A 24,097-nucleotide genomic window follows, 5' to 3' on the forward strand; every position below is an offset into this window, starting at 1 on the left:
ATGTGATTATGGACTTTCCTCTTAAGTTCAGTATTTTTGTGATTTTACTTTTTATCAATGAGACGGCACCCTTACAACAGTGCAAAAATAAGAGGACCACATCTACAGGTTAACATACTACCTCCAATAAAAGATGAACGGCTGTGCATTGTTTCACATTTTGTTATATCAGGGCCATTTATTAAACAAAATATGGAACAAGTTTTGCTCATTATTGATGGACCTGTATGGTGATCCATAGTTGCTTACATCCAAGTCATTTGGACTTTAGTGGATAGTTGTCCCATTTACAATCATACTACATTATTATCCTTTTTGTTTACTAATATATTGAATGGTACATTCACTACATTGTACTGGTTTACATGAGATCTGTCCCCAATGCTCTTTAACTTTGTACTTGTTTGGCTTTATAACTATTTGATATGAGCGTCACTGATGAGTCTTATGAAGACGAAACATGCGTCTGGCATATTAAATTATAATTATGGTACCTTTGATAACTCTAAAAACAGTTTATCACACAAGTAACTCCTTTATTGTAAAACAGAAGTTCTGAAACTATTATATAATTCAAGGGGATAGAGCTAAGTCAAGGGAGACAAATCTTAAAACAAATGTGTTTGTAATAAACAGTTGCAGCAGCCCTTTTTTAAAAGTGTGCAGTTATATCAGCACTTTTTTTAAACAAACATTCCAGTGATATCAAGAGTTGTTTCCCTTCCTGCAGGGCTTACATCCTTATTAGCTGGTAGAAAAGGGGTTTAAGGACATTACTCTCAAAAGTTGCAAAAGCAAAAGTCCAAGGAACTTCTCCACAGGGGTTTCTTACTGTTTTTGATCAACAGATCTGTTATCAAGCCAAAAGAACTATTTTAGGGACATCTTGTTCATTCTCATTTTGGAACTATTGGCATAACATGCATCTTGTTCTTGGATCCTTATTCAGATAGTGAACTTTCTGCTACATGATTGTAATTGATGAAGCAAACGTGTTCAATTAAAATGTTTAAATTGATTTTCCATTACTACAAAAAGTGGCCAAAGTATTGGAAATCGCTTAAAGTCTTGGAAATCACCCGAAAGTAACTTAAAGTATGGGTAGCAACCACAAAAAGTAGCAAAAAAAAAAATAGAAAGCCACTTTAAAGAGAAGCCAAAAAGTATGAGAAGTCACCACAAAAAGTAGAAAAAAGTTTGGGAAGTAAGAGAAGGTTCAAACTCAAAGTATTGGATGAAAACTTTTTAATCAAGTAAATCTAGATAAAATAAAATCTGTATAAGGTAAAAAGTTTGACACACACTGCATATCACATAAACAATATTTACATTTACAAAAACAACAGTTTAAAAAAAAAAGATTTTTCTACATTTATATACATATTGCCTCGATTAAAAAGATTTAATAGCCATTAGATATACCCCTTAATTGTTTTAAGGAACTCTAATCTGAAATGCTTTCCAAGTACATGTAAAAAAATATACATAAAATTTCATAATGATAAAAAAAGTCCAGTTATTTGACACTAGATTTTCATAAATGTGTTAATATACATAGAGAATGAGTTAAAACTTGTTTATTAAAACATATTCAATATCCTAAAATCATTTTTCTAAAGATATCATATGATAATGGATTTTCCTTTGCTATTGTCTAGCTCCTTTTATAGTATCTTTGATTTTGTTTAAAATATTAATGAATTTTATCTAAAAAATGATAGGAAAATTGTTACCAATAATACAGTCCATGATGATAGAATTTTAATAGATGAATTACATGGTTCTGTGCTATCTTTAATCTCTTGTGAGGCTGGTTTTCTAACAAAACTATCAAAACTTCTATATATTATTCTTCCATTCAATGGTTGAACTGGCCTAAAATTGTCTACTAGTTTAAGTCTCTCAATCTCTTCAATTAGTTGTTCATTTTCATGCTCTAACTTTACGACAATCTGTTCAAGATGTTTTTCAGATTCTGTATAAGACTGTTCGTTGCCACTTTGACTAACATTCTGCATCTTATCTGTGTTTGGATTTTCCCCATGGTGGAGGTAAAACTTCTTTGGTGGTTCTCCTAGTGTAGGAGTTTCTGTTGGTACATTGTCTTTAGCCTTGTCCTCCTCAAGTGTCATCTCTAGCTCCATCTGTTGAAGCTTGTCCCCTGCCATACCAGATTCTTCCAATACTTCCTCTACCAGTTTTTCATCTTTGGTTTCACGTTTATGATGTTTTTTACCTTTATGTCTTTTATTTTGCAGAATTTTCCTGAATGCCATCATCTGCAAAAAAAAACCAATGGTTGACTTTAATTGGAGGAAATGTGGTAGACAAAAAGCACACTTGTTTGACAAAAGTTTGATTTTTATACTCCCGTCAAACTTTTCAAGGGACATATTATGTTGTCTGTTCGTCTGTCTGTCCAGCATAAACATGTTGCACTGTAACTTGAGAACGACTTACCCAAATTTCATAAAACTTAATAAAGATGTTTCTTATGATGGTCAAACTATCTGTATACTTTTTGGTGAAAGTTAGATTAAAATTTTTGAGTTATGGGACTTTGTAACTAAAACAGGGGGGTGTTTTTTTTCACATGTCGCGCCATATCTCAAAAATGATTCATGATTATTGCTTAAAACATTACACACTTCTAAGTTCTATATATCTAAAGATCTGTATACTTTTTGGTGATGATTCAAAATTTCATTTTTGAGTTATTGAGTATTTTGTTTTTCTTTGTGAGACTATAACGATAGATTAACACAGAGAGGTATAACTTTTGGACATATATGACAATGTTTTGCCTTTTTGCTATTGCTTTTTATTCAACTAACCTGTCTGACTGAAATGTACATTGGGTCATGGAAAACTGTCCAGATAACACTCTCGAAACATCCTGGTGTTGTCAGAGAGCCGTTGTATCGGTAGTACTTAGATGTGTCTTCAGGAAGGAAGTTTCTGATTCTCTGGGCTGGAAGTTCATGGTGATGATCATCCTCTGCAAAATAGATTATGTCATTAATAATTGTTTAAAATTAATATTAAATTATGTTTGGAAGTTCATGAATTATGAATATTGTATCAACACTGAGTAAACTATTTTTTTTGCTCCAAAATATTTGTCTTTCTACAGAATTATTTTATTCTTCTTATTTATTTTTATCTGTTGTCAGTATCATTGTACATAATTTCAGACTTTTAAATTAGTCCTGTTATTATGAAGTCTAATCATTTTAAGGCCATTGAATACCTCTTAAGTTTGCTAAGTGCTTGAAAACTTGACTGTACTGAGTACAAAATTTATGCTTTGTTGAAATACCAAATCAAGTACTTTGATTGCATGGTTGAGTATGAGTGCAAGAATCCTACACTAAATTTTTATGACCCCAAGACTAGATTTGTTGCTTTCCTCTATAGTTTGTTCCATTCTGATGGTAAATGGCTATAGTTACTTCCCCTTGTAGACATTGTAGATATTATATGCACTTTCAGTACAAAGAATTAAAATTTTGAAAACAATAACATTTTGTACATGCATATACTAAGGACCTTGCATTGAATACAAAATACAGATAAATTCTTGCCTGCGGTCAGTGTCACTCACACATATATTGCAAGTAGAGGCTGACAGTAAAAACAAAATAAGTTTTTGGATGGGTTTTACAGAAAAGAGATTAATGGACTAAAAGGGTAAAAAAATTATAGACCCTCATTAAATCTTACCAGGATCCTCAACATGTTTCATTGCCTGTATGATTGGTTCTAAGGCTGGGTTATCTTCTTCACCAATCTAAAACAAAAACATTTACACTGAAAATAGGTTTGTTTTTCAGTTTTTGAAGAATGGTCTTTATTTATATATTATATTTAAAATGTGGACAGTGCAACAAATATCAAATTAATTATAAATACTTATAACAGCTGTGCTGATGTATCATGGCCACATTGATATACATGTTCATTGAATTGCAAAATATTTAATATTTTGGCTCTAGCCTGTCTTTCTTGGACTTATTATTTTGAACCCTCCCCCCCCCCCCCCCCAGATCCCTTACCCCTTTGTTTATGTATCATTTTTAGATTACTTTGAGGAAGCTCTGTTTTTCTATTACAAACTTAGCTATTGCAAATGAAAACATTTTACTTTCATAAGAATAACATTAATTAAAGATACATGTCAATACTACAGTATTGCACCAAATGAACTATTTACAGGTATAATATTTCTTCAAGTTCACCTGATCAAATTTTAGAGGACAATTTAGATATAAATTATTTGTTCTTATCTAATTGATTTACACTTTTAAAATATTTCAAAAAAGGAAACAAACATGATTAATCTATGCCCGTTAGTCTATGGTAGTTACAGACATGTTTTTTTATTTTCACCCAATAAATCTGGCAGATTTATTTCATTGGTAAAGTTTCAAATCCTATTCAGATAACATGATAAAAATGTAGTTTTGTTTACTCAATGAAAATAAAATTACTTTTTTATACGACCGTAAAAAAAATGGTATATTTGGGGTCAATTTGCAACAGCATAGTGTTTTAAATTACACACAAGCAAAATTGAATATATATTCAAATCGCATAACCAATTCAAGTTCTTTGACTACAATTATTCTGTGTTAGAAACCTATTATGTGTCAAAAATTTAATTACAATTCAAATTCAAACCTGTATCAAGTGTGAATATTGTGTCCATTTTTGCCCCAACTGTTTAGGACTGGACCTCTGCAGCTGTATCCAGCTGCACTTGGCGAAGCAATACTTTTGTTCCTTTCTAGAAATGTCAGTACTTTTATAGTTAATTAAATATAAATATACAAAGGAACAGGTTGATATTTGTCAATCAGATGCATACCTCATACATAACCCCTAATACTGCCAATCCTTGAGGTTGTACCATGGCCATTGGTAAACTCTGATAGTTTTCGCTGTCATAGTTAACAACATGTAACTGAAATAGAAATGTAAAAATAAGAAATACAACTAACGAGTTCCAAAGCTATATCTTTGTATGCTTATAATAATATTTTCTAAATACTCATTTTCTTTGTTTGAAAAAAAATATATAGGTAAAAGATGCTCCTTTGTGTAATGTAAACATATATCATCATTCTGTAAATGTTTAAACATATTTTTAGGAAAATAGAGGTACCAATATAACTTTTTCAATCATTTTTATTGGATAAATGTTATGTCATATAAATTGGTATGATTATAGAACACTATCTTAGATTTTTTGGTAGATTTGTAATATAATTACCTCAAGAGGACTTGCTCTGTTGTCTATAAGATGCTCTGAGCCTTGATGATTAGCATGGCCCCAGTGAAAGTGAAACTGGGCTGTTGAATATACTGATGGTAGGCCACCATTTGTCACATGGAATGGTCCTAAAGTCTCAATAGTTACTGAAATATGAGGGGGGAAATAATATAATATACTGAGGGTAAGCCACCATTTGTCACATGGAATGGTCCTAAAGTCTCAATAGTTACTGAAATATGAGGGAGGAAATAATATAATATACTGATGGTAGGCCACCATTTGTCACATGGAATGGTCCTAAAGTCTCAATAGTTACTGAAATAATGAGGGGGGAAATAATAGAACAAACAAAAATATATGGATTTTCTATGTGAAAAATATTTATTTATATAGCTGTTTGCAAACTTATCTTCTATTGGATGACAACTTGCACATAATACAAATCTATTCACTGAAACTTATAAAATAGTCAGTAGTTGATAAATACTTTCCAAACCTTTTTGTACAGAGTGTTCCTGATGACGGTTTTCAAACACTGCATTTATTACATTGATCCATTACTGCCATTATTATTTGGGATACTTAAGTTAAGAATACACTCTCTTGAAATAAATCTCAAACTTTTGAAATGCTGTTAAAAGTTATGTTTTGACAAAACTGAGTGCATTTTATTTCCATAAAAATAGGGATTTATATTTTAGCACCTCAAGGTTTAAATGAATCTGTGATGCAGTGAATTGTAGTAATAATATAAAGACATTTTGAAAAATTACATTGTGTGACACATATTAAGGTTAAGAATTGAGCCTACTAATTTATTATTGAATGAAAGCTTATAATTCATGCAGTTTTTTTGTTTTTGTTTTGACATCAGGTATGCATGAGTAGGTTGAAATTAATTTATTATGAAAGCAGTTCAAATCTTTTGCACATAAATAATCTCCTTTTATTTTGTGTCATTGTTAACACACACTTTCCATTTTCAAATTAAAAGAATTAAAATATGCAAATTAATGAATTATAATGTATGGTTATGCATATTTAATCTACAAATTATTACATACTAGTACTTGTTTTGAAAGAATTTTAAAGAGCAACTAATTCAAGTGTTACTACTATAATTTTACAATTATTTATTTCTTTTTTTGCTTATTTCTGTATGGTAAAATACAGAGAACCCAGTAAAAGAACTTTAAATTTTAGGTCTCACGTACACTGTACAACACTTATTTCAAATATTTCGATTTACTGCCAAACCTATACATGGGTTCACCAATTTCACAGAAGCAATATTGGTGACTTATTTTCTTCAAAGTTATTTTTTAATAAAATTCAGCTGAAGGATGACTCCGGGTGCGGGAATTTCTAGCTACATTGAAGACCTGTTGGTGACCTTCTGCTGTTGTTTTTTCTATTGTTGGGTTGTTGTCTCTTTGATTCATTCCCCATTTCCATTCTCAATTTTATTGTTCATGGATATTTAATTTTGTAGTTTTGCCGAGGTCTGCACACAAGCCTTAAAAGAGAATTCCTCATTCATAGAACTTTAAATTTCATGTTAACCAGTGTACCCACAAAATCCACGAAAATTGGTATCCAATGAATAATAATGAATCCACAGTATCTGTCAATAAATTATAAATAATAAAAAGTTTTTAAGACTTTAAAAACATCTATTGAACAACTTACTTGAATGCCCATTGTTTTTTACTTTAAATAGAGATCCTGGTTTTGGAGGGTCATGCCAGATAGCAAAATCCCCCAGTTTAGGATCATGTTCTGAACTTTGAGTTGTAATATCTATAGGCGACTGTTGTTTGCCAGAACATCCATCTGGGAATAGCTTATGCCAGTGTCTTGGACCTGCAAGAAATATTAGATAAATGACATTTTGTTTGATTTTAAAATAGGAATTCTTAAAAAGACAGTTTCTAGTATATAATGTTCATGATCGACTTACGCTCCATGTTGAAGACCATATCTTGACCTATAATGGTTGACTTTTATAAATTGTGACTTGGATGGAGAGTTGTCTCATTGGCACTCGTATCACATCTTCCTATATCTATGTACATAATACACATACTTGTATAATTAGTTTACGATTTTTTCCCTTTTGAATTTACCTAGGAGTTTGGTATAATTTTTCTTATTGCATATATAAACTACAGTATGTAAAATTGAAAATGGCCTACTAAAACACACAAAAAAATATAAGATGAAAATAAAAGGAAGAACATGAGCTCAGACCCATGTACACATGATATCCAAGAACTAAACTTAATTTAATCATACAGTATTAGGAGAGAAACCATAATAAAAGACAAATTTGAAAAGACTTTTGACTACCACTGAATATCAAAGTTAGTGTTTGGTAGGGTTAGAGACTTTAACCTTTCAGTTTTATAGCACCCACAATATGACTTACATGCAGGGAGTGAAGTGATTCATGAATAGGTGGATTTAAGTTGCTCTAATGTCAGCAATTTTTGCACATCTTTGTATTTATGATAATGAGAAGTAATATGAAGTTGTATTGTAATATACACTGTACAATAACTTTTGTATGACTTTGAATCTTATTATGGTGTAATTTTCATTTGATGTTTTATTGATAAGTCTTGCAGTTATTTTCAATTTTAAGATCTTTTTCATATATAGTTTGTATTATTGACTTATGTGCTTCATTTCAATTGTACATGTCAAATATGCTTTATTGTTATATTGCTGCATTGTGAAATATTTAAAGTAAATAATTTAGGGAGGAACACACACAAATAGAAACATTTATTATTGTGTTTTAAAAAATAATCATTATGATGTCTTTCAGCTGAATATATTACCAGGTTTTGAAGGTGACAGAGGTCACCTTTAACATGACTATTTTTGTGACTAAATAAAGTTTAAATATATAGAAAATTTAAAAAAGACTCAGGGCATTTACATTATTATAGATTTAAATGAATTTAGTTTTATAATATTTACGGAATCACATTTTCAGATTCCATGCCTTTGTTTATAAAAGTGGACTTTAGATTTTTCAGTTTGATAAAGTTTATAATTTGGTTGGGTTTAAGGAAAGTTTTGATAAATGCTAAAAGAGTCTCTATGACATCATGGTCCAATATAGTATAAAGGAAAGAGCTTTAGATTTTATAAGATCTTTGTAGTAATGTCAACATCAGTGGCAGATCCAAGGGGGGGGAGTTCTGGGGGTTGGAACCCCCCTTTTTTCGATGATTAATGCATTTATATGGGGACATGTGGTTGGACCCCCCTCCCCTTCTTTTATCCTGGGTTAGGAACTCCCCCTTTTGAAAATGTCTGGATCCGCCCCTGAACATGAAGGATGAAACGTTGGGTACCCAGTATTCAAATATTTAGCCAATTTTCTGAAATCATAAATATACAAAAATGGGCTCTACTGTAGGGTGAATTTTTGTAATCGAAATCTAAAGTAAGATATTAAAGAGATGTGGTATAAGATTCCCAATGAGACAACAATCAATCAATTACCAAAAGGACTAGGCTGTAAAAAAATATATTTATGCTTTGTAATCATTTGGTAGGTGATATCAGGTTTGGTTATTTTGATCATAGACCTGGTATTTCTGGTAATTAAACATCCTGTGACACTTTTAATATATTTTAACTGACTCTCATTATGATTTGAATACATAGAATGACAGACACATTTAAATAATATATTAAAATGATAATTCATAATCATAACTTTCTGACTAGTATATCTATACATGTACGTAAAAAGAAAATGATATGAGTAAAAGGATATGTGGTACAGGTATAGGTCAAATGAGACACCATTATGACGGCACATAAAAATTAATCATATTATACTTTTGGTGAAATCTTACTTATATTTAGAACACCATATATGTCTGGTAATCAGTTAATGAAAACCCTGTGCATGCCTTAATGTCCAATATGCTATATCATAATGGTGTTGTGAATTTGTTACAAAAGTATTTGAACACAATCCAAAAAGATTATTTTATAGTTTTTACATATAAATAAGTATTTTATAATGTATTACAAAATGCAGTTATATTTTGATGTATCATTTTGAAGATTTACAGAAAAAATGAATTACCACTTTTTGCTTAGATCAAAGTTAAGTTTTGACATTTAACTTTTAAATCATTTCCTTGTGATGTAAAAGTAAATTTGTCTCTCAGGTTTTTTTTACCCTTGTTTGATGAAATAAATATATGTAACATACTGGCCAGTAACAGATTACTCTTGTCACCAGGATTTTAACATGACAAAGTTTATGTGAAAATTGGTTTCATCTATTTATATACAAATGTGTGACTTGTCTTCTGTATATAGTTTTGTATTTATACCCAGCAACCTTAAAAATGCACCACCTCTTTGCAGACCCAGTTTTATTAATTTTTGTGTTGATGACACACAATGGAAGAATCATTTTGGTTGTTTATCAAACTTACCCAAGTCTCCATCATATGTCCATTTAGCTGCATCTGAAATTAGAAATGAAACAAAGTTTTATTGGTTGTACCTTTCTTCTTATTATATTGTGAAGTGGATAACTTTTTAACAATAAAGCCAAAATATTGACATCAAAATCAGAAATGTCACATGCATAAATCAATAAAGTTGAGAATGGAAATGGGAAATGTGTCAAAGAGATAACAACCAGACCATAGAGCAGACAACAACTGAAGGCCACCAATGCATTCCCAAATTTCTACATATACCAGTACACAAATGCTTAATTTTTAAAGAACTGACTTTAATGATGTACTTAGGTGAGGTTAGGTAAAAATTAAGAAATTAAAAAATTAAAATTGATACTTTAAGCTGGTAGAGCATCAATTAAGGATAAAGATAAGCTAAAGATATAGATAGGTCATGGACCTCCTTTTCGAGATATTTGAAATTTACAATAAGGCGGGAAAAGGCTGCCTCGGACTTTTACCTTATGATTGCATTGATATTAATTGGGTCTCAAAACAAAAGAAAGAAAATCAAGAATCTTTTAAAATTTTGGGAAATGACCTTTCATGAGCTATTAAGTCTTATATGAAAAAATAAATGGGTGTTATGGGGCAAAATATTTTACATTGTATTGTATGGAAAAACACCAAGGAGTCCGAACATTTGACACAAATTCCAAAACCTCACCTAAGTACATCCTTAATGAAGATGATTTGCATTCATTTTCTGATTCCCTACTTTCTGATATATTTTGTAATTTACGTTAATGCATTGATATTCACTTTTTTTCACATTCAATACTTGAAAATTTCATTTTAAATTAAATCTATGTTTATTTTACCTTTTTAACCTATCTTTGTTGCTAGAATATTGAAGTACGGGTATACTATAAGTACTACTTTACCTACATTGCTGAATTGATATCAGCTTATATATTGACTTGTATGTCACTTTTATAAACTTGTGCCACTTAACAAAATGAAATGATCAGATAGGTTTGAAGATGGGTTAAGCATAAATTGTAGTGTATGGTACAATTGAAAAGCAATATATATATATATATATATATATATATAAAGTTGCTGCTTTATCCAACACAATCATAGGTTTGAACGTTGTTTTCAATTTAGATTTGTTTATATGTGAAAGCAAATTTACAGATCTAACATTGTTGGGCTGATGTTTAGATGAATATATATATATATATATATACATGTACATGTATATGCAGGGGCGTAGCTGCCGTTAGGCACTTTAGGCACGTGCCTACACATAATTTTTTCACAAATATTTTTTTTTTTGTTAAAAAAAATAATAAACAACGTTATATGTACATGAATTCCAGTGAAGTTGTCACAACTCTAATTATCGAATGTCATGTGTACACTAGTCTCTTGTCCTTAGTGAATGGAATATTGGATAGAATTGAATGTTTTTTATGTGTGTACCTTATGTAGAAACTATAAACTAGAACTTTGGTTCAGATCATTTCAATTCTATCAACAAAAACAAAAACAAAAACATGAACCTCAACTTCGACACATGAATTTTTAATAAGTTGTTACTAGTTTTCAACTAGCTTTCCACTTTGTCTTCATCCGACTTGCCAATATTGGTCGTCCGTTTGGCTGTGCAGGATGTATAAATACGTAGTCACGTCTGGTCAGAGGAGTTCGTAGTTGGTCTACTGAAAGGCAAAGTTTCTGCTCCTATCCAATAATCCCTCACTTTCCAATGCATGGCATTTTCAAATTTCAAGACCTTCGTCCTGTACAACACCTGTTACCATGATTACAGGACTAAGCTCCCTGTTGTGTTTATTGTAAATAATCAATTTTTTTTTTTTTTTTTGGTTCTAAACTTGCATAAATATTTTACACTGGATGTTTAAAAATCAATCTATCAAATAGCTTCCAGTAGTTTTGAGTACTCTCAGATCTACGTCTAATGACCACAATTATTCAAATTCCTAAGCAGGTAGCAATTTTACAGTAGAGCGGGATATAAAAAAATACGAATTTCTTGAATTTTGTTACGTTAGAACTTTTGCATTGGCATCGACTATGTGTGTATGTGTTTGTGTGGCTAGGGTGAAGGTTTAAGAATCAAAAGATTGATGGTTGATGTCTTTCTAGCCAAAATGATAGTGTTATTTAATAGTAATATCAGTGTTAAAGTGCACGTGCCTATCTTTTTAATGAAGGATCGTCAATATGTACTATCAATTAAGTTAAACGTATATATCGATCATATTGGAATAGATTTGAAAATACCAAACAGGGTGTACTGCTTAATTAAAGGGATACACTGATCTATGCTGGGCAGTACATATTGTAAATATTTTTTTTAATATTTGATTTTCCAATTGTACTGCTTTATTTAATTCACCATTCAGATGTTATGGTAAATTATTCTTAATTCTTCAATTTTTTCATCATATTTTTGTGCATAAAATTTTGCAGCCAAAACGCTGAAATCCGTTTTCCGAAGGGGGCTTGGCCCCCCTGAACCCCCTACCAGGGCTCTGCCCTGGACCTGCTGGAGGCCTTCAGCGGCCCCAGACCCCTTGCCGATTTGTGCCTACAGTTGAAAGAATACCTAGCTACGCCCCTGATATGTTATAGAAGCAGTTGTTTAGTATACTTATATATTGTACATATTTTGTTACATATTTTTTTTTATTTAGATATTTTTCAATGTTTCTATACTTGTATTTTTCAAAGTTTTTTATTTTAATACTCTATATTTCAGATCCACCCACTGTTGATCTATAGATATAAATTTAAAATGAGAAAGTTCTCTGCCATGAGTCAACTTAGATGTGAAATACTATTATGTACATGTTATAAATATTTGTATGTATATGCTATATACTATAATTTAAAGTGTTAGAATCATGTGACTGTATAATCAACCAACATGCTTTATTGAAATATGCAGAATTTAATTAACTTAAATAAAAGCGATATGTAAAATGCAATGGATAATAGATTTTGATACTTGCTTCATTGGAGACTGAAGGAAGTTTGCATTGTGGGTAAATAGGCCTACAAAGATTACAGCATTGTAGTAAAAGATTTACTTTGTATTTTTAAATGTCAAACTACATTTGCTTATGACATAATTTTTATTGATCACATACAAAATGTTAAATGTATGATTCAAATGTGATCAAATGTTTATACATGTACCAGACCTTTTAGGAATTCACAGTTGACTTATTGTACTGGGTACTTGTAGTATAAATCTATATTTAGAATCCACGAAAACTTTTTCATGATTTACCCAAGCCCCTTTATGGAAAAGCTGATAAAATTGTATAGATAATAAAAGATGTTTAGACAAAAAATACCATAATGGGTGAAAATGAAATATGATATAAAGTTAATAAAAAGACCCAAATAGGAAACATGGGTGAAAATGAAATACGATATAAAGTTAATAAAAAGACCCAAATAGGAAACATGGGTGAAAATTAAATATGATATAAAGTTAATAAAAAGACCCAAATAGGAAACATGGGTGAAAATTAAATATAATATAAAGTTAATATTAAAAAGACCCAAATAGGAAACATGGGTGAAAATGAAATATGATATAAAGTTAATAAAAAGACCCAAATAGGAAACATGGGTGAAAATGAAATATGATATAAAGTTAATAAAAAGACCCAAATAGGAAACATGGGTGAAAATGAAATATGATATAAAGTTAATAAAAAGACCCAAATAGGAAACATGGGTGAAAATGAAATATGATATAAAGTTAATAAAAAGACCCAAATAGGAAACATGGGTGAAAATGAAATATGATATAAAGTTAATAAAAAGACCCAAATAGGAAACATGGGTGAAAATTAAATATGATATAAAGTTAATAAAAAGACCCAAATAGGAAACATGGGTGAAAATTAAATATAATATAAAGTTAATAAAAAGACCCAAATAGGAAACATGGGTGAAAATGAAATATGATATAAAGTTAATAAAAAGACCCAAATAGGAAACAGTCTATGACAGTAAGAATTGGCCAACTTTTTTTGCAAGATGGTATTATAGAAAGGTCACAAGTTTTTTTTTATACATATAAGTACAACTTTTCTTTTCTGATTCCATTTTTTTTTAAGAGATATTTACATGGGAAAGCCCTTTTGACAAGTCGATGCAATTTCAAAACCTTTTTTCAGTTTCAATTTGCTTAAACTTGAAGAATCCAATTGAGATTATACTTTTGGGACACAATCCTAAATCAGTACTAATGATCAATTAAGCTATACATATATAATCTTTCTAATGTTTCAGGTTATTCTTCCTTAATTTTTTCAAATAAAAATAAAAAAATAATATGACCTAATCTTATGTAATCTTACAAGTGCTTTGAATACAATGTAATTAAAGAGCAGTAGACATTTTGGCTATGGAATTACTAGTACACCATTATTTAAGTCACAATAGCATGCAAATTATAAAAAATGAATAAAATGACATTTAGCTCATGTTATTACAGTCGTAGTAATATTATATAATTTGTGCTAAATTAACATATTCAAGCTGAATACCACAAAAGATTATCAAAATGGCGGAACAAAAGAATGACATTGATCATTGTGATACCAAAATGCTTAGAAAATTACTTCTTTGTAGTGTGTAAAACTGTTAAACATTTTTAACACGTTCTTTTGTCTTTTTTCCATTATGTTTTTTTTCTTTGAAATCAATTAGAATCAACTGAAGCCTGAGGCAGAGATTTTAGATTCTTTTCTTAAGTAAAAGATAAAAACCCAGTTTATAATTAGACTTTGATTATGTTTAGACTTTTTACAAATACCAGTGCTTCACATTCTCAAATCGATTTGAAATATTTGGTCGTTGATCCAAACTTCTTATTATTTAATCACTTATTTAAAACATTAGGGTGTTGAATATCAGTAACATTCCAAATAAAAACCTTCCCTTTTGATCCTTCAATGTTAAAGAATGAAAGTTCTGCAAGTGAGATGATTTCAACTTACAGTAATACTTTCATAATGTTCGGTTGTTTCACTAAAGAATTTTTATAAATTCTTATCCTGTCTAAAAGTTCCATCAAATAGTGGTGACATTTTAATTCCATGTTTTGCTTAAGGTCTTTGGGTCATCTGTTTATAGGAGTAACCCCCCCCCCCCCTTTTTTTATACCCACTATAATTGATCTTAATTTGCAAACTTCACATTTATTATTTATTAAGGAGTTTTAATGCAAATAAAGAACATGCTTGATTTTAAAAATAGTTTACACCTCCCTTTTAAAACTACTGTATTTGTAGCTATATTATGACCTGTCAATGACATCAGTATTTAAAGGCTTGTCTAACACCTATGTATGATTTATATGTGTCTTGTCAATAAAGTGCACATAACATTGTATTTATCGTTTTTTATTATTATTCACTGTATATTACATTAGTAAAATTGGGACATCATTACTAATGCTAATTGCCTGTCAAGTATGAAAAATTAGAAAATAAAAGGGACTTCCCAAATTTTATTATCCGAAAATGGCAGTGCTTTTTTCAACATACATACTTTTTTTGGAGCTGCTTTTATTTTCAAAAGAAATTTGTTAATTTTAAGGTTATGAATTGAGAAAAATTGTATTATTTGTCATAATAGGGGATTTTATTCCAAACATCTTTGACCAACCTGACTTGAGCTTCTTTTGTATTATTTTAGCTTTTTATCTATGGGCAATATAATGTGCAGAACAGAATAACTCTTGACGGAAAAAACAACTCAAATGCTGATCTGGAATTTTGAAAAAGGAGGGGGTCCTTGGTAACCTAACATTTGGAAAGACATTTGTTAAAAGTCTATGTATTTATCATACATGGAGCTTCATAAGGATGGGATCATATGGCAACTGCCTTCCCCCTTAATCTGCCTATACAACTAACTCTGTCTGAAGATGTTGGTAATTTTTATAAGAATTTAGTAGGGTCAGGATCAAATTACCAAGTACCATATTTCTAAAGATATGAATAAAGTATGGGATATACATCAACACATGATATCAGTTTAACTATCAACATACATAGCATTGCATGTTTTATAACTGTCTTTGCAGTACCTTTTTTTAATACACAGGGCTCGCAGACCCCAATTTTGGGGATTTTTTTTAAGAAAATGTTGGCAATGTAGGGAGATTTTACAGACCTGTATGATATTTTACAAGCCTGTGCTGCTTGGCCTATGGCTATGCCTGAGGACTGATAAAAGCTTTTTCCGGTGACTCCTTTCAGCCCCAAGAAGATAACAAAATATAGCTGAATTCAAATTTGTATGCAACATTTATTCAAGGACTCAAGGCCAATTAACATTAATTCATGAGAAAAAGAAGACTCGGATTTCGGTTATTTTACAACAGTTACATCTTGATTAATATTTTAATTTTTTGATCTTTTCTGATTTTTCTTCATACATGCAGATTATAAACCCACCTAATCCTTGAGTGGATTTCAAAATTTTATTAATAAATAGACTCATAACAAGATTTTGCATATCAAAAGTTATCATGATATGATATAACATCTTGACCTTGGAAATGTGATGACAAAGGTTATCTGATGTGCATATCGTCCTATCTCTCTTGGTCATTAAGTTCAAATATAGGTGATTTATGGATAGCACAAGTGTTATAAGTGATTTAAATTTTATTTCAATCAACTCAATAACAAGAAATTTGTATCCTGTTGTTTTAAAAAAAATTAGTCATTTAGGATTACAACATGAAAGTCATTTTTTTTTTCAATTATGAATCAGAAGTTTTTTTTCCTAAAATAGTAAAATAATTTCAGTTTCATTGCTTCTCCTGTTGTTTAAATAGTGGGACTACCTATTAAAATCTTTGCTTTTTCTTATTAAAAACAATCATGGAACTCTGTTACAATGTAAAAGAGAATTTCAGTGGGTTACCTCCCATTCCATCAACTTCAAACTTTTTTTCAGCAATTCAACACAAGGTATTAGTTTTTTATTTCCATTTTTGTACTCCTTACCGCCTTCTGTCGCAAAAGTTAAATTGTAAGATATATGGGACAATTCAGACTATATACAAAGTTTTGGTGCTAGTTTTTTAGTTGTGTTGATAAAAAAGTGCAATATTCAAAAAATCTTGTTGATAGTAGGTTTTTTAGTTTTATTTCATTTAAAAGATTAAAAGATTGGCCTTACTCTTCTTTGTAAATAGAATATTCAATTTAGTTTAAAAAAATTTAAAATATAATAAAAAAAAGGATATTACTCAAAATAGCTAATATGTATTTCAAATTAAAGTTGTTCTCGGACAGGTTAAATAAAATATACTTAAAAACTTACCATTTTGAAGTAGAAATGTAAAAATCACAGAGAGTGAAAATATATGATGTTCCATGACTAATTTAACAGGTAAAAAACCTGGTTATAATAAGATTCCAATTTATAATCTACCTGGACAAAAGGTACATCTAATTTAACTACAGGGGCCCTAAGCAGGGATATGTATGCATTATAAAAGAATTGAGTTAATTTGTTATCAATAGAGCCTAATTAATGTGGCATTCTTACATCTTAATTGACAGGAATTGTACAAACAGTTTTTAATGAGTTCCACTCATTTAATTCATTGTCATGCTTTTAACATAAATGTAATTAGTTTTTCTCCTCTACTGGACAAGAATAATGTGTAAATTGGTTTCTTTTGAATTAAAAAAAAACACAATTATAAATTAACTTGATAAGATTTTTTTTTCCAAAGGCCATTCAAATGGTTTCCCTTACTTTATTTTATAATTTACAGATATTTTGTAACATTTACACCCTGTTTTTGTATATATAAGAGTGTATTTAATTTATATACCTTGTTCCTGTATGTCTGGTTATACTAGTTATATCAAGGATTTGCATCTTACTATACAAATCATTGATAATATTGCTTTGTTTTTCATGCATCTGTGAGATTGGTTTATTTTTTCTTTATGTCCATGATAGACTCATTCTTGCAACCCCCCCCCCCCCCCATCCATTTCATTAAAGGATGATATTGTAAAGAGCCTGTGGGATCTAAATGATATATTCATTGATGAAAATACTGAATATATTTGATTTATTTACCATTTAATTAAAGTATTATATTTTTTACTTTTGAGCTGATGAAAATTTAATTTAGAAACTTTCATTTTTTTTCTCACTCTGGTCAATTCCTAACAATGTAGATCTGTGAAAGGATATTTGGTGGATTCATCTGGCTTTAGCATATGCCTATAGTTTTGTCCTTTCCTTACAAAATTATATCAATTAATTATTATTATAATTAAAAAAAACTATGATATTAGTTGCAGACAATAATGAACCTGTTTATATGATCTGAATTAATCATGATAAGAAGATCCAGCATTGCACTTATCAGAGAATACACATGACTTCCCTTACTCATACCTGCCAACTTTTCAAAACGCCCATGGGGGTTTTACATGCAAGATGGCTCTTATAGTCCTACAAAATCTTCAAGGGGGCCTTCAAATATATTTTAATGTTGTTTTTTGGCTTCTTTATACTTTTGCAAGGCTATAGCCATTGTAAAATTGATTGTTTTGTTTAAAATAATGGACAAATTGCACTTTCAAAATTTCCATTTGGGAGCCTCCATGGGGGAAATACCCCACAAATAGTGACAGTTGGCAGGTATGCTTACTTCCAATTTGTTAGGGGGAAAAAAGAGAAGTATGTAGTATAAAAATCGTTTCATGTATTACAAAATTTATATAGATATAAGAAGATGTGGTATGTGTGCTAATGAGACAACTCTCCATCCAAGTCACAATTTGTAAAAAGTAAACCATTATATATCATAGCATGGCTGTCAACAGAGATCCTTGGCTCAGACCAAATAGCAAGCTATAAAGGGCCCCAAAAAGACTAGTGTAAAACCATTTGTCTTACAAGATAAAAGATCTGAAGTTATTTTAGAAAAAAACACAGAAAAAATGTCAATCAAAGATTATAACTTTGTATGGCCGTATTGTTTAGTTTTTGTAATCTTGTAATCTTATTACATGTGTGTTATGTTTTATGCAGTTTTTAAATGTAAATGAACTGTGCAGACCTTGGTTTTAAACTTTTAAGCTGTAGAATATGTAAATATGTATTGTTTTTTACTCAATAAATAAACGTTATGTTTTGTTTAACACAAATGTTTCCAAAATGGTATTATTAAATATACCACCCTTAGAATAAGTTTTTCAATACATATTAAAATATGACCCCCAAATTGGCCCAAAATATGTTTATGTTATTGTAATTGTCTGAAATTTAAAGAAAAAACTGTGGCTCTAAAAAAAAGTTATTGATTGACTGAAAAAAACAACAACTTGGTATTGTTCTGCTATAGTCAGTGTAACACAATGGGAGATAACTCTCACAAATAGTGACCAAGGCAGTGTAAGAAAAAAACAATCAATGAAGCAGGGAGGGTCTCAAGCTAATTTTTATTTTATTTGAAAAGTTTAGAGTTGTTAATTATGCCTTATGTTATATAAAGGCATCATATAGAAAAAACAGACGAGTCATTTAAAATGATTGAGTTTTAAAAAAATTTATTTATTTTTTCAACTGTATGACACAGTATGGATTCTTTTATTTTTTTCTGGGTATCAATTTTTGTGGATTTAGGAAAAGTCTGTCTGCAGGAAGTACATAGAATATTTATACTTTGTTGAGCATCTGACTCCTAAACATTTGCACCCCATGCCACATTTCATTCTTAGAAGTAGAAACCCCTGCTTATAAATGTCTATTATGCATTTCATTGGAAAGTGCAAGAAATTCATAAATAAAAGGCAACTGTAGATTTTTACATTTTTTGGTTGTTTTTATTATTGCCAAATTTGCAAAAAAAAAATTAGTATTTAGATTTTGACAGCATTATTGAGATGCTGCCTTTGCTGATAATGCAATAATTAATCTTACATTTGTGGCCTGATTGTTCAATATGGCAATCATAAACGCATTCAGAAATACCTGAATTTACAGTATTCTGAACTGGTGCAGTTTCATGATATATATAATTGATTTAACACCTTATGTTATGAACAACATTTTTTTTATTCTTTCAGGATCCAAGGAAAACTATGAAGCTTTTACAAAACATATAGAAGAACAACTTTATCTATACAATTCTTTTGTTGCCATCAACTTAGCTGAACTGTCAGGAAAGGAGAAAGCTATCAGTGATGCTTTTTTGTTTAACGTTCTTGAGTACAATTCACGAGATATTACATATATCTCATTCGATTTTCACGAGTATTGGTATGTAGATAAACCTTATTTTTTTCTAAGTTAGATATTCTGGTAGAGGGAGAGAAAACAAAGAATTTTGAAAGTGAAAATCTTATTTTTAGAATAATAACCAATTTATTAGGAAACAATTCAAAACATCTAGGCCACAAATAGTGGAAAATATGATGCATGGAATCTGAAAATGAAATTACAGTTACATTGTAAAAACTACAAATAAATTCCCATGCAGAACAAAGTTTTGATTTTCTTCCCCTTCTAAAATTCTAAATATCAAACAGAAATTAATTGATCCCTCAACAGCAGAACAATATTGGACGATATGAACAAGGAAAACTGTTCCCCGATTTCTTTAGATTTCTACTGCTAACCGTTAAACAGATTACTTAATTTTTTTTTTTTAAAATACAAAGGCAATATAGGTTGCACTTTGTAAATACAGCTGTTTCTGACAACACGCCTCTTTTGGGGAGAAATAGAATATTCATAGAAAATTAATTTTGTTTACATACTGGTTCCCAGTTATGCTCTCTGTGTTCCATATCGCAGAGACAGAACTGGGGAATGTTACCAGTAAATAAACACGTGCTTATTGTTTACATTGAAATCTGTGGTAACCTTTCATTCGAGGTAGGGGTAGTTAAGAAAATAAGTGTAAGTTTCAACTCTGAGAAGTTCGGGGCATATAAACGTTGAAAATATGCCGCACAGCCCTATATTTTGACCTTTGAAAAAAATTGTGGTGCAAATGAACTTTCAATTCTAGGATAAGATTTTTTTCAAAACTTCACAGTAAAAGTGGTACAGTTTTAGCCGTAAAAGGAGTTCCTATGGGAAATTGCATTGTCAATATTTACAGAAATGCAACCTATATAGGGTGAAAAAGGGGAACATTCAGAATTTAACCAAATTTGCTTTATTTCACAGATTTTAAAGAAATTAACTCAAATATGAAGTTTTATAAATATTTAATGAAGATTGATAGAATCCTGGGCCTTAGATATGATGACTCAGCATAAATTCACAGATTACAGTATGCATAGTTTACTTAAAGTCCTGGATACAAAATTAATTCATAACATTTGCATATTTGTAAGTTAAATTGTTAAAAAGTGCTTATATTTACTCTTCGCAGTCATTGAAACTCATAGATCCTTCCTGAATATTATTTATGGAGTATTTGTGTCCTTTCGATAACCCAAAATTAAGCCGCAACACCTAATTCTTCTTTTTTGTCACCACGGCATAACAAATACAAGCTAGAAAAACAAAAATATCTCAAGAAAACTTACAATAGTGTGTTCTATCCTGAATATGTACTAAATATTTCAAATTGCTAGAAACAGCAGAATGATTTAGGAAATTTGAGGCCCCAGGGGCAAAAAACAGAAAATTGCCTACCCCCTGGGTCATAAAACAAATAATTTAACTTGTAAATGGTATGATTTTCTGATTTTAATGTTCTTGATATAGAAACAATAACTATGTTTGGAAGTTATGCAAAAATCAGATGTTAGCAGTCATCTCTACAACATTTTAAGTGAATTTATATCTCAGACTGGTATCTGCATACATACAACTATTGCAAATATGGCTTTGTTTGAACACTTCTAGTATATATAGTAGCTAAATTGTGTCAGATATATGGTTACAGATGATACTGTTGTGACAAGAATTCTAAATTGACCATTTGAGGCAGAAAATGTGTTCTTTAATTGACAAATAGGTATACAGTAAGATGTGGACTGGAGACAGAGGCTGGATTGGATACTTTATATAATCTTGAATGTTGTGATGATTGACTGCTAAACATTACATTTATAATATTCTGATATGCTTTTAATATGTTATCAAAACAGTTTTAATCAGGTTCTAGGCATTTTTTATCAGAAAATATGTAAAAAGGGTAAGCTGGCAATAATTAAAGTCTTATTTTCAAATTCTTTAAAAAAATTGCAACAGGGGAGGGGGTATAAAATGTATAGTAAAGAAAAACTTAGAGTATACACAGTGATTTCTTTAAGACTATAATTCTGATAAATGAGTCATAATGTGAGAAAAACTGATTTTAGAGAGTTTTCTATTTGAATAAATGTCTGTATAGGTTGCACTTTGTAAATACAGCTGTTTCTGACAACACGCCTCTTTTGGGGAGAAATAGAATATTCATAGAAAATTAATTTTGTTTACATACTGGTTCCCAGTTATGCTCTCTGTGTTCCATATCGCAGAGACAGAACTGGGGAATGTTACCAGTAAATAAACACGTGCTTATTGTTTACATTGAAATCTGTGGTAACCTTTCATTCGAGGTAGGGGTAGTTAAGAAAATAAGTGTAAGTTTCAACTCTGAGAAGTTCGGGGCATATAAACGTTGAAAATATGCCGCACAGCCCTATATTTTGACCTTTGAAAAAAATTGTGGTGCAAATGAACTTTCAATTCTAGGATAAGATTTTTTTCAAAACTTCATAGTAAAAGTGATACAGTTTTAGCCGTAAAAGGAGTTCCTATGGGAAATTGCATTGTCAATATTTACAGAAATGCAACCTATAAGGTCTTAGGTCCTGAAACAGTGGCAGAAGTAATTCCAATAACAATCAAATTCTATAACATTTACAACACAAATACTTTTCATTAATACCCACAGATTAAAAAATATTTAAGTCGATGTCAAATAGTGATAAGAAATAAATATTGTAAAGTACGTAATAGTATATTACAAAAATTGTAACATAATTACACTACATAAAATTCAGTGTAGTAGTATAAATGTTTATAAATATATGTCACCGAAAGACATATTTTAAGGTCACCTTGAAAGTGAAATGATAAATACCTTGCAATAAAATATTATATAGACACCTGTTTCACATGATAAATTAACCTAAGTTAACTTGTCAGACAATTGAATACCATGTGACTTCCTTTGGTCAAATTACGCTTTGACTTGTGGTCCTTAAAATAATGACCTTAGGAAAAAGGTTTAATCACCAAAAATCATAAAAAATGTTTTTATTTGATAAATGATCTCTGAACACTTCCCGCTTTTTATACGACCGCAAAAATTGAAAATCTTTTGGTCGTATATTGGTATGATGTTGGCATCGTCTGCGTCGTCGTCGTCATCGTCGTCGGCCGAATACTTTTAGTTTTCGCACTCTAACTTTAGTAAAAGTGAATAGAAATCTATGAAATTTTAACACAAGGTTTATGACCACAAAAGGAAGGTTGGGATTGATTTTGGGAGTTTTGGTCCCAATATTTTAGGAATTAGGGGCCAAAAAGGGGCACAAATAAGCATTATTCTTGGTTTTCGCACCATAACTTTAGTATAAGTAAATAGAAATCTATGAAATTTAAACACAAGGTTTATGACCATAAAAGGAAGGTTGGGTTTGATTTTGGGAGTTTTGGTCCCAACAGTTCAGGAATAAGGGGCCTAAAGGGTCAAAATTGAACTTTATTTGATTTCATCAAAAATTGAATAATTGGGGTTCTTTGATATGCCGAATCTAACTGTGTATGTAGATTCTTAAGTTTTGGTCCCATTTTCAAATTGGTCTACATTAAGGTCCAATGGGTCCAAAATTAAACTTAGTTTGATTTTAACAAAAATTGAATCCTTGGGGTTCTTTGATATTCTGAATATAAAAATGTACTTAGATTTTTGATTATTGGTCCAGTTTTCAAGTTGGTCCAAATCGGGGTCCAAAATTTAACTTTGTTTGATTTCATCAATAATTGAATAATTGGGGTTCTTTGATATGCCAAATCTAACTGTGTATGTAGATTCTTAATTTTTGGTCCCGTTTTCAAATTGGTCTACATTAAAGTCCAAAGGGTCCAAAATTAAACTAAGTTTGATTTTAACAAAAAATGAATTCTTGGGCTTTTTTGATATGCTGAATCTAAACATGTACTTAGATTTTTGATTATGGACCCAGTTTTCAAGTTGGTTCAAATCAGGATCCAAAATTATTATATTAAGTATTGTGCAATAGCAAGAAATTTTCAATTGCACAGTATTCAGCAA

At 30.3% G+C, this 24,097-nt stretch overlaps 2 protein-coding genes across 2 annotated transcripts in view; one reads left to right on the plus strand and one right to left on the minus strand.

Moving 5' to 3' along the window:
- The window catches only part of LOC143072600 (phosphatidylinositide phosphatase SAC2-like), a 238,401-nt gene that overhangs the window by 198,312 nt on the left and 15,992 nt on the right, over window positions 1-24,097 (plus strand). The window contains exon 10 of the mRNA XM_076247630.1: window positions 19,881-20,073. Within this exon, the coding sequence (XP_076103745.1) occupies window positions 19,881-20,073 (193 nt within the window). The remainder of the gene's footprint in view (window positions 1-19,880; window positions 20,074-24,097) is intronic.
- On the minus strand, window positions 1,231-17,237 carry LOC143072602 (carbonic anhydrase 1-like). The gene is made up of 8 exons (XM_076247633.1): window positions 17,107-17,237; window positions 9,745-9,777; window positions 6,965-7,138; window positions 5,273-5,418; window positions 4,868-4,963; window positions 3,724-3,790; window positions 2,835-2,998; window positions 1,231-2,279 (listed from the first exon to the last, which is right to left on the minus strand). Exons 1-8 carry the CDS (start codon window positions 17,159-17,161, stop codon window positions 1,704-1,706), a joined length of 1,311 nt encoding a protein of 436 aa, XP_076103748.1. The 5' UTR covers window positions 17,162-17,237; the 3' UTR covers window positions 1,231-1,703.

This window comes from Mytilus galloprovincialis, chromosome 4, assembly GCF_965363235.1.
Source record: "Mytilus galloprovincialis chromosome 4, xbMytGall1.hap1.1, whole genome shotgun sequence".
Lineage (NCBI taxonomy): Eukaryota > Metazoa > Mollusca > Bivalvia > Mytilida > Mytilidae > Mytilus > Mytilus galloprovincialis.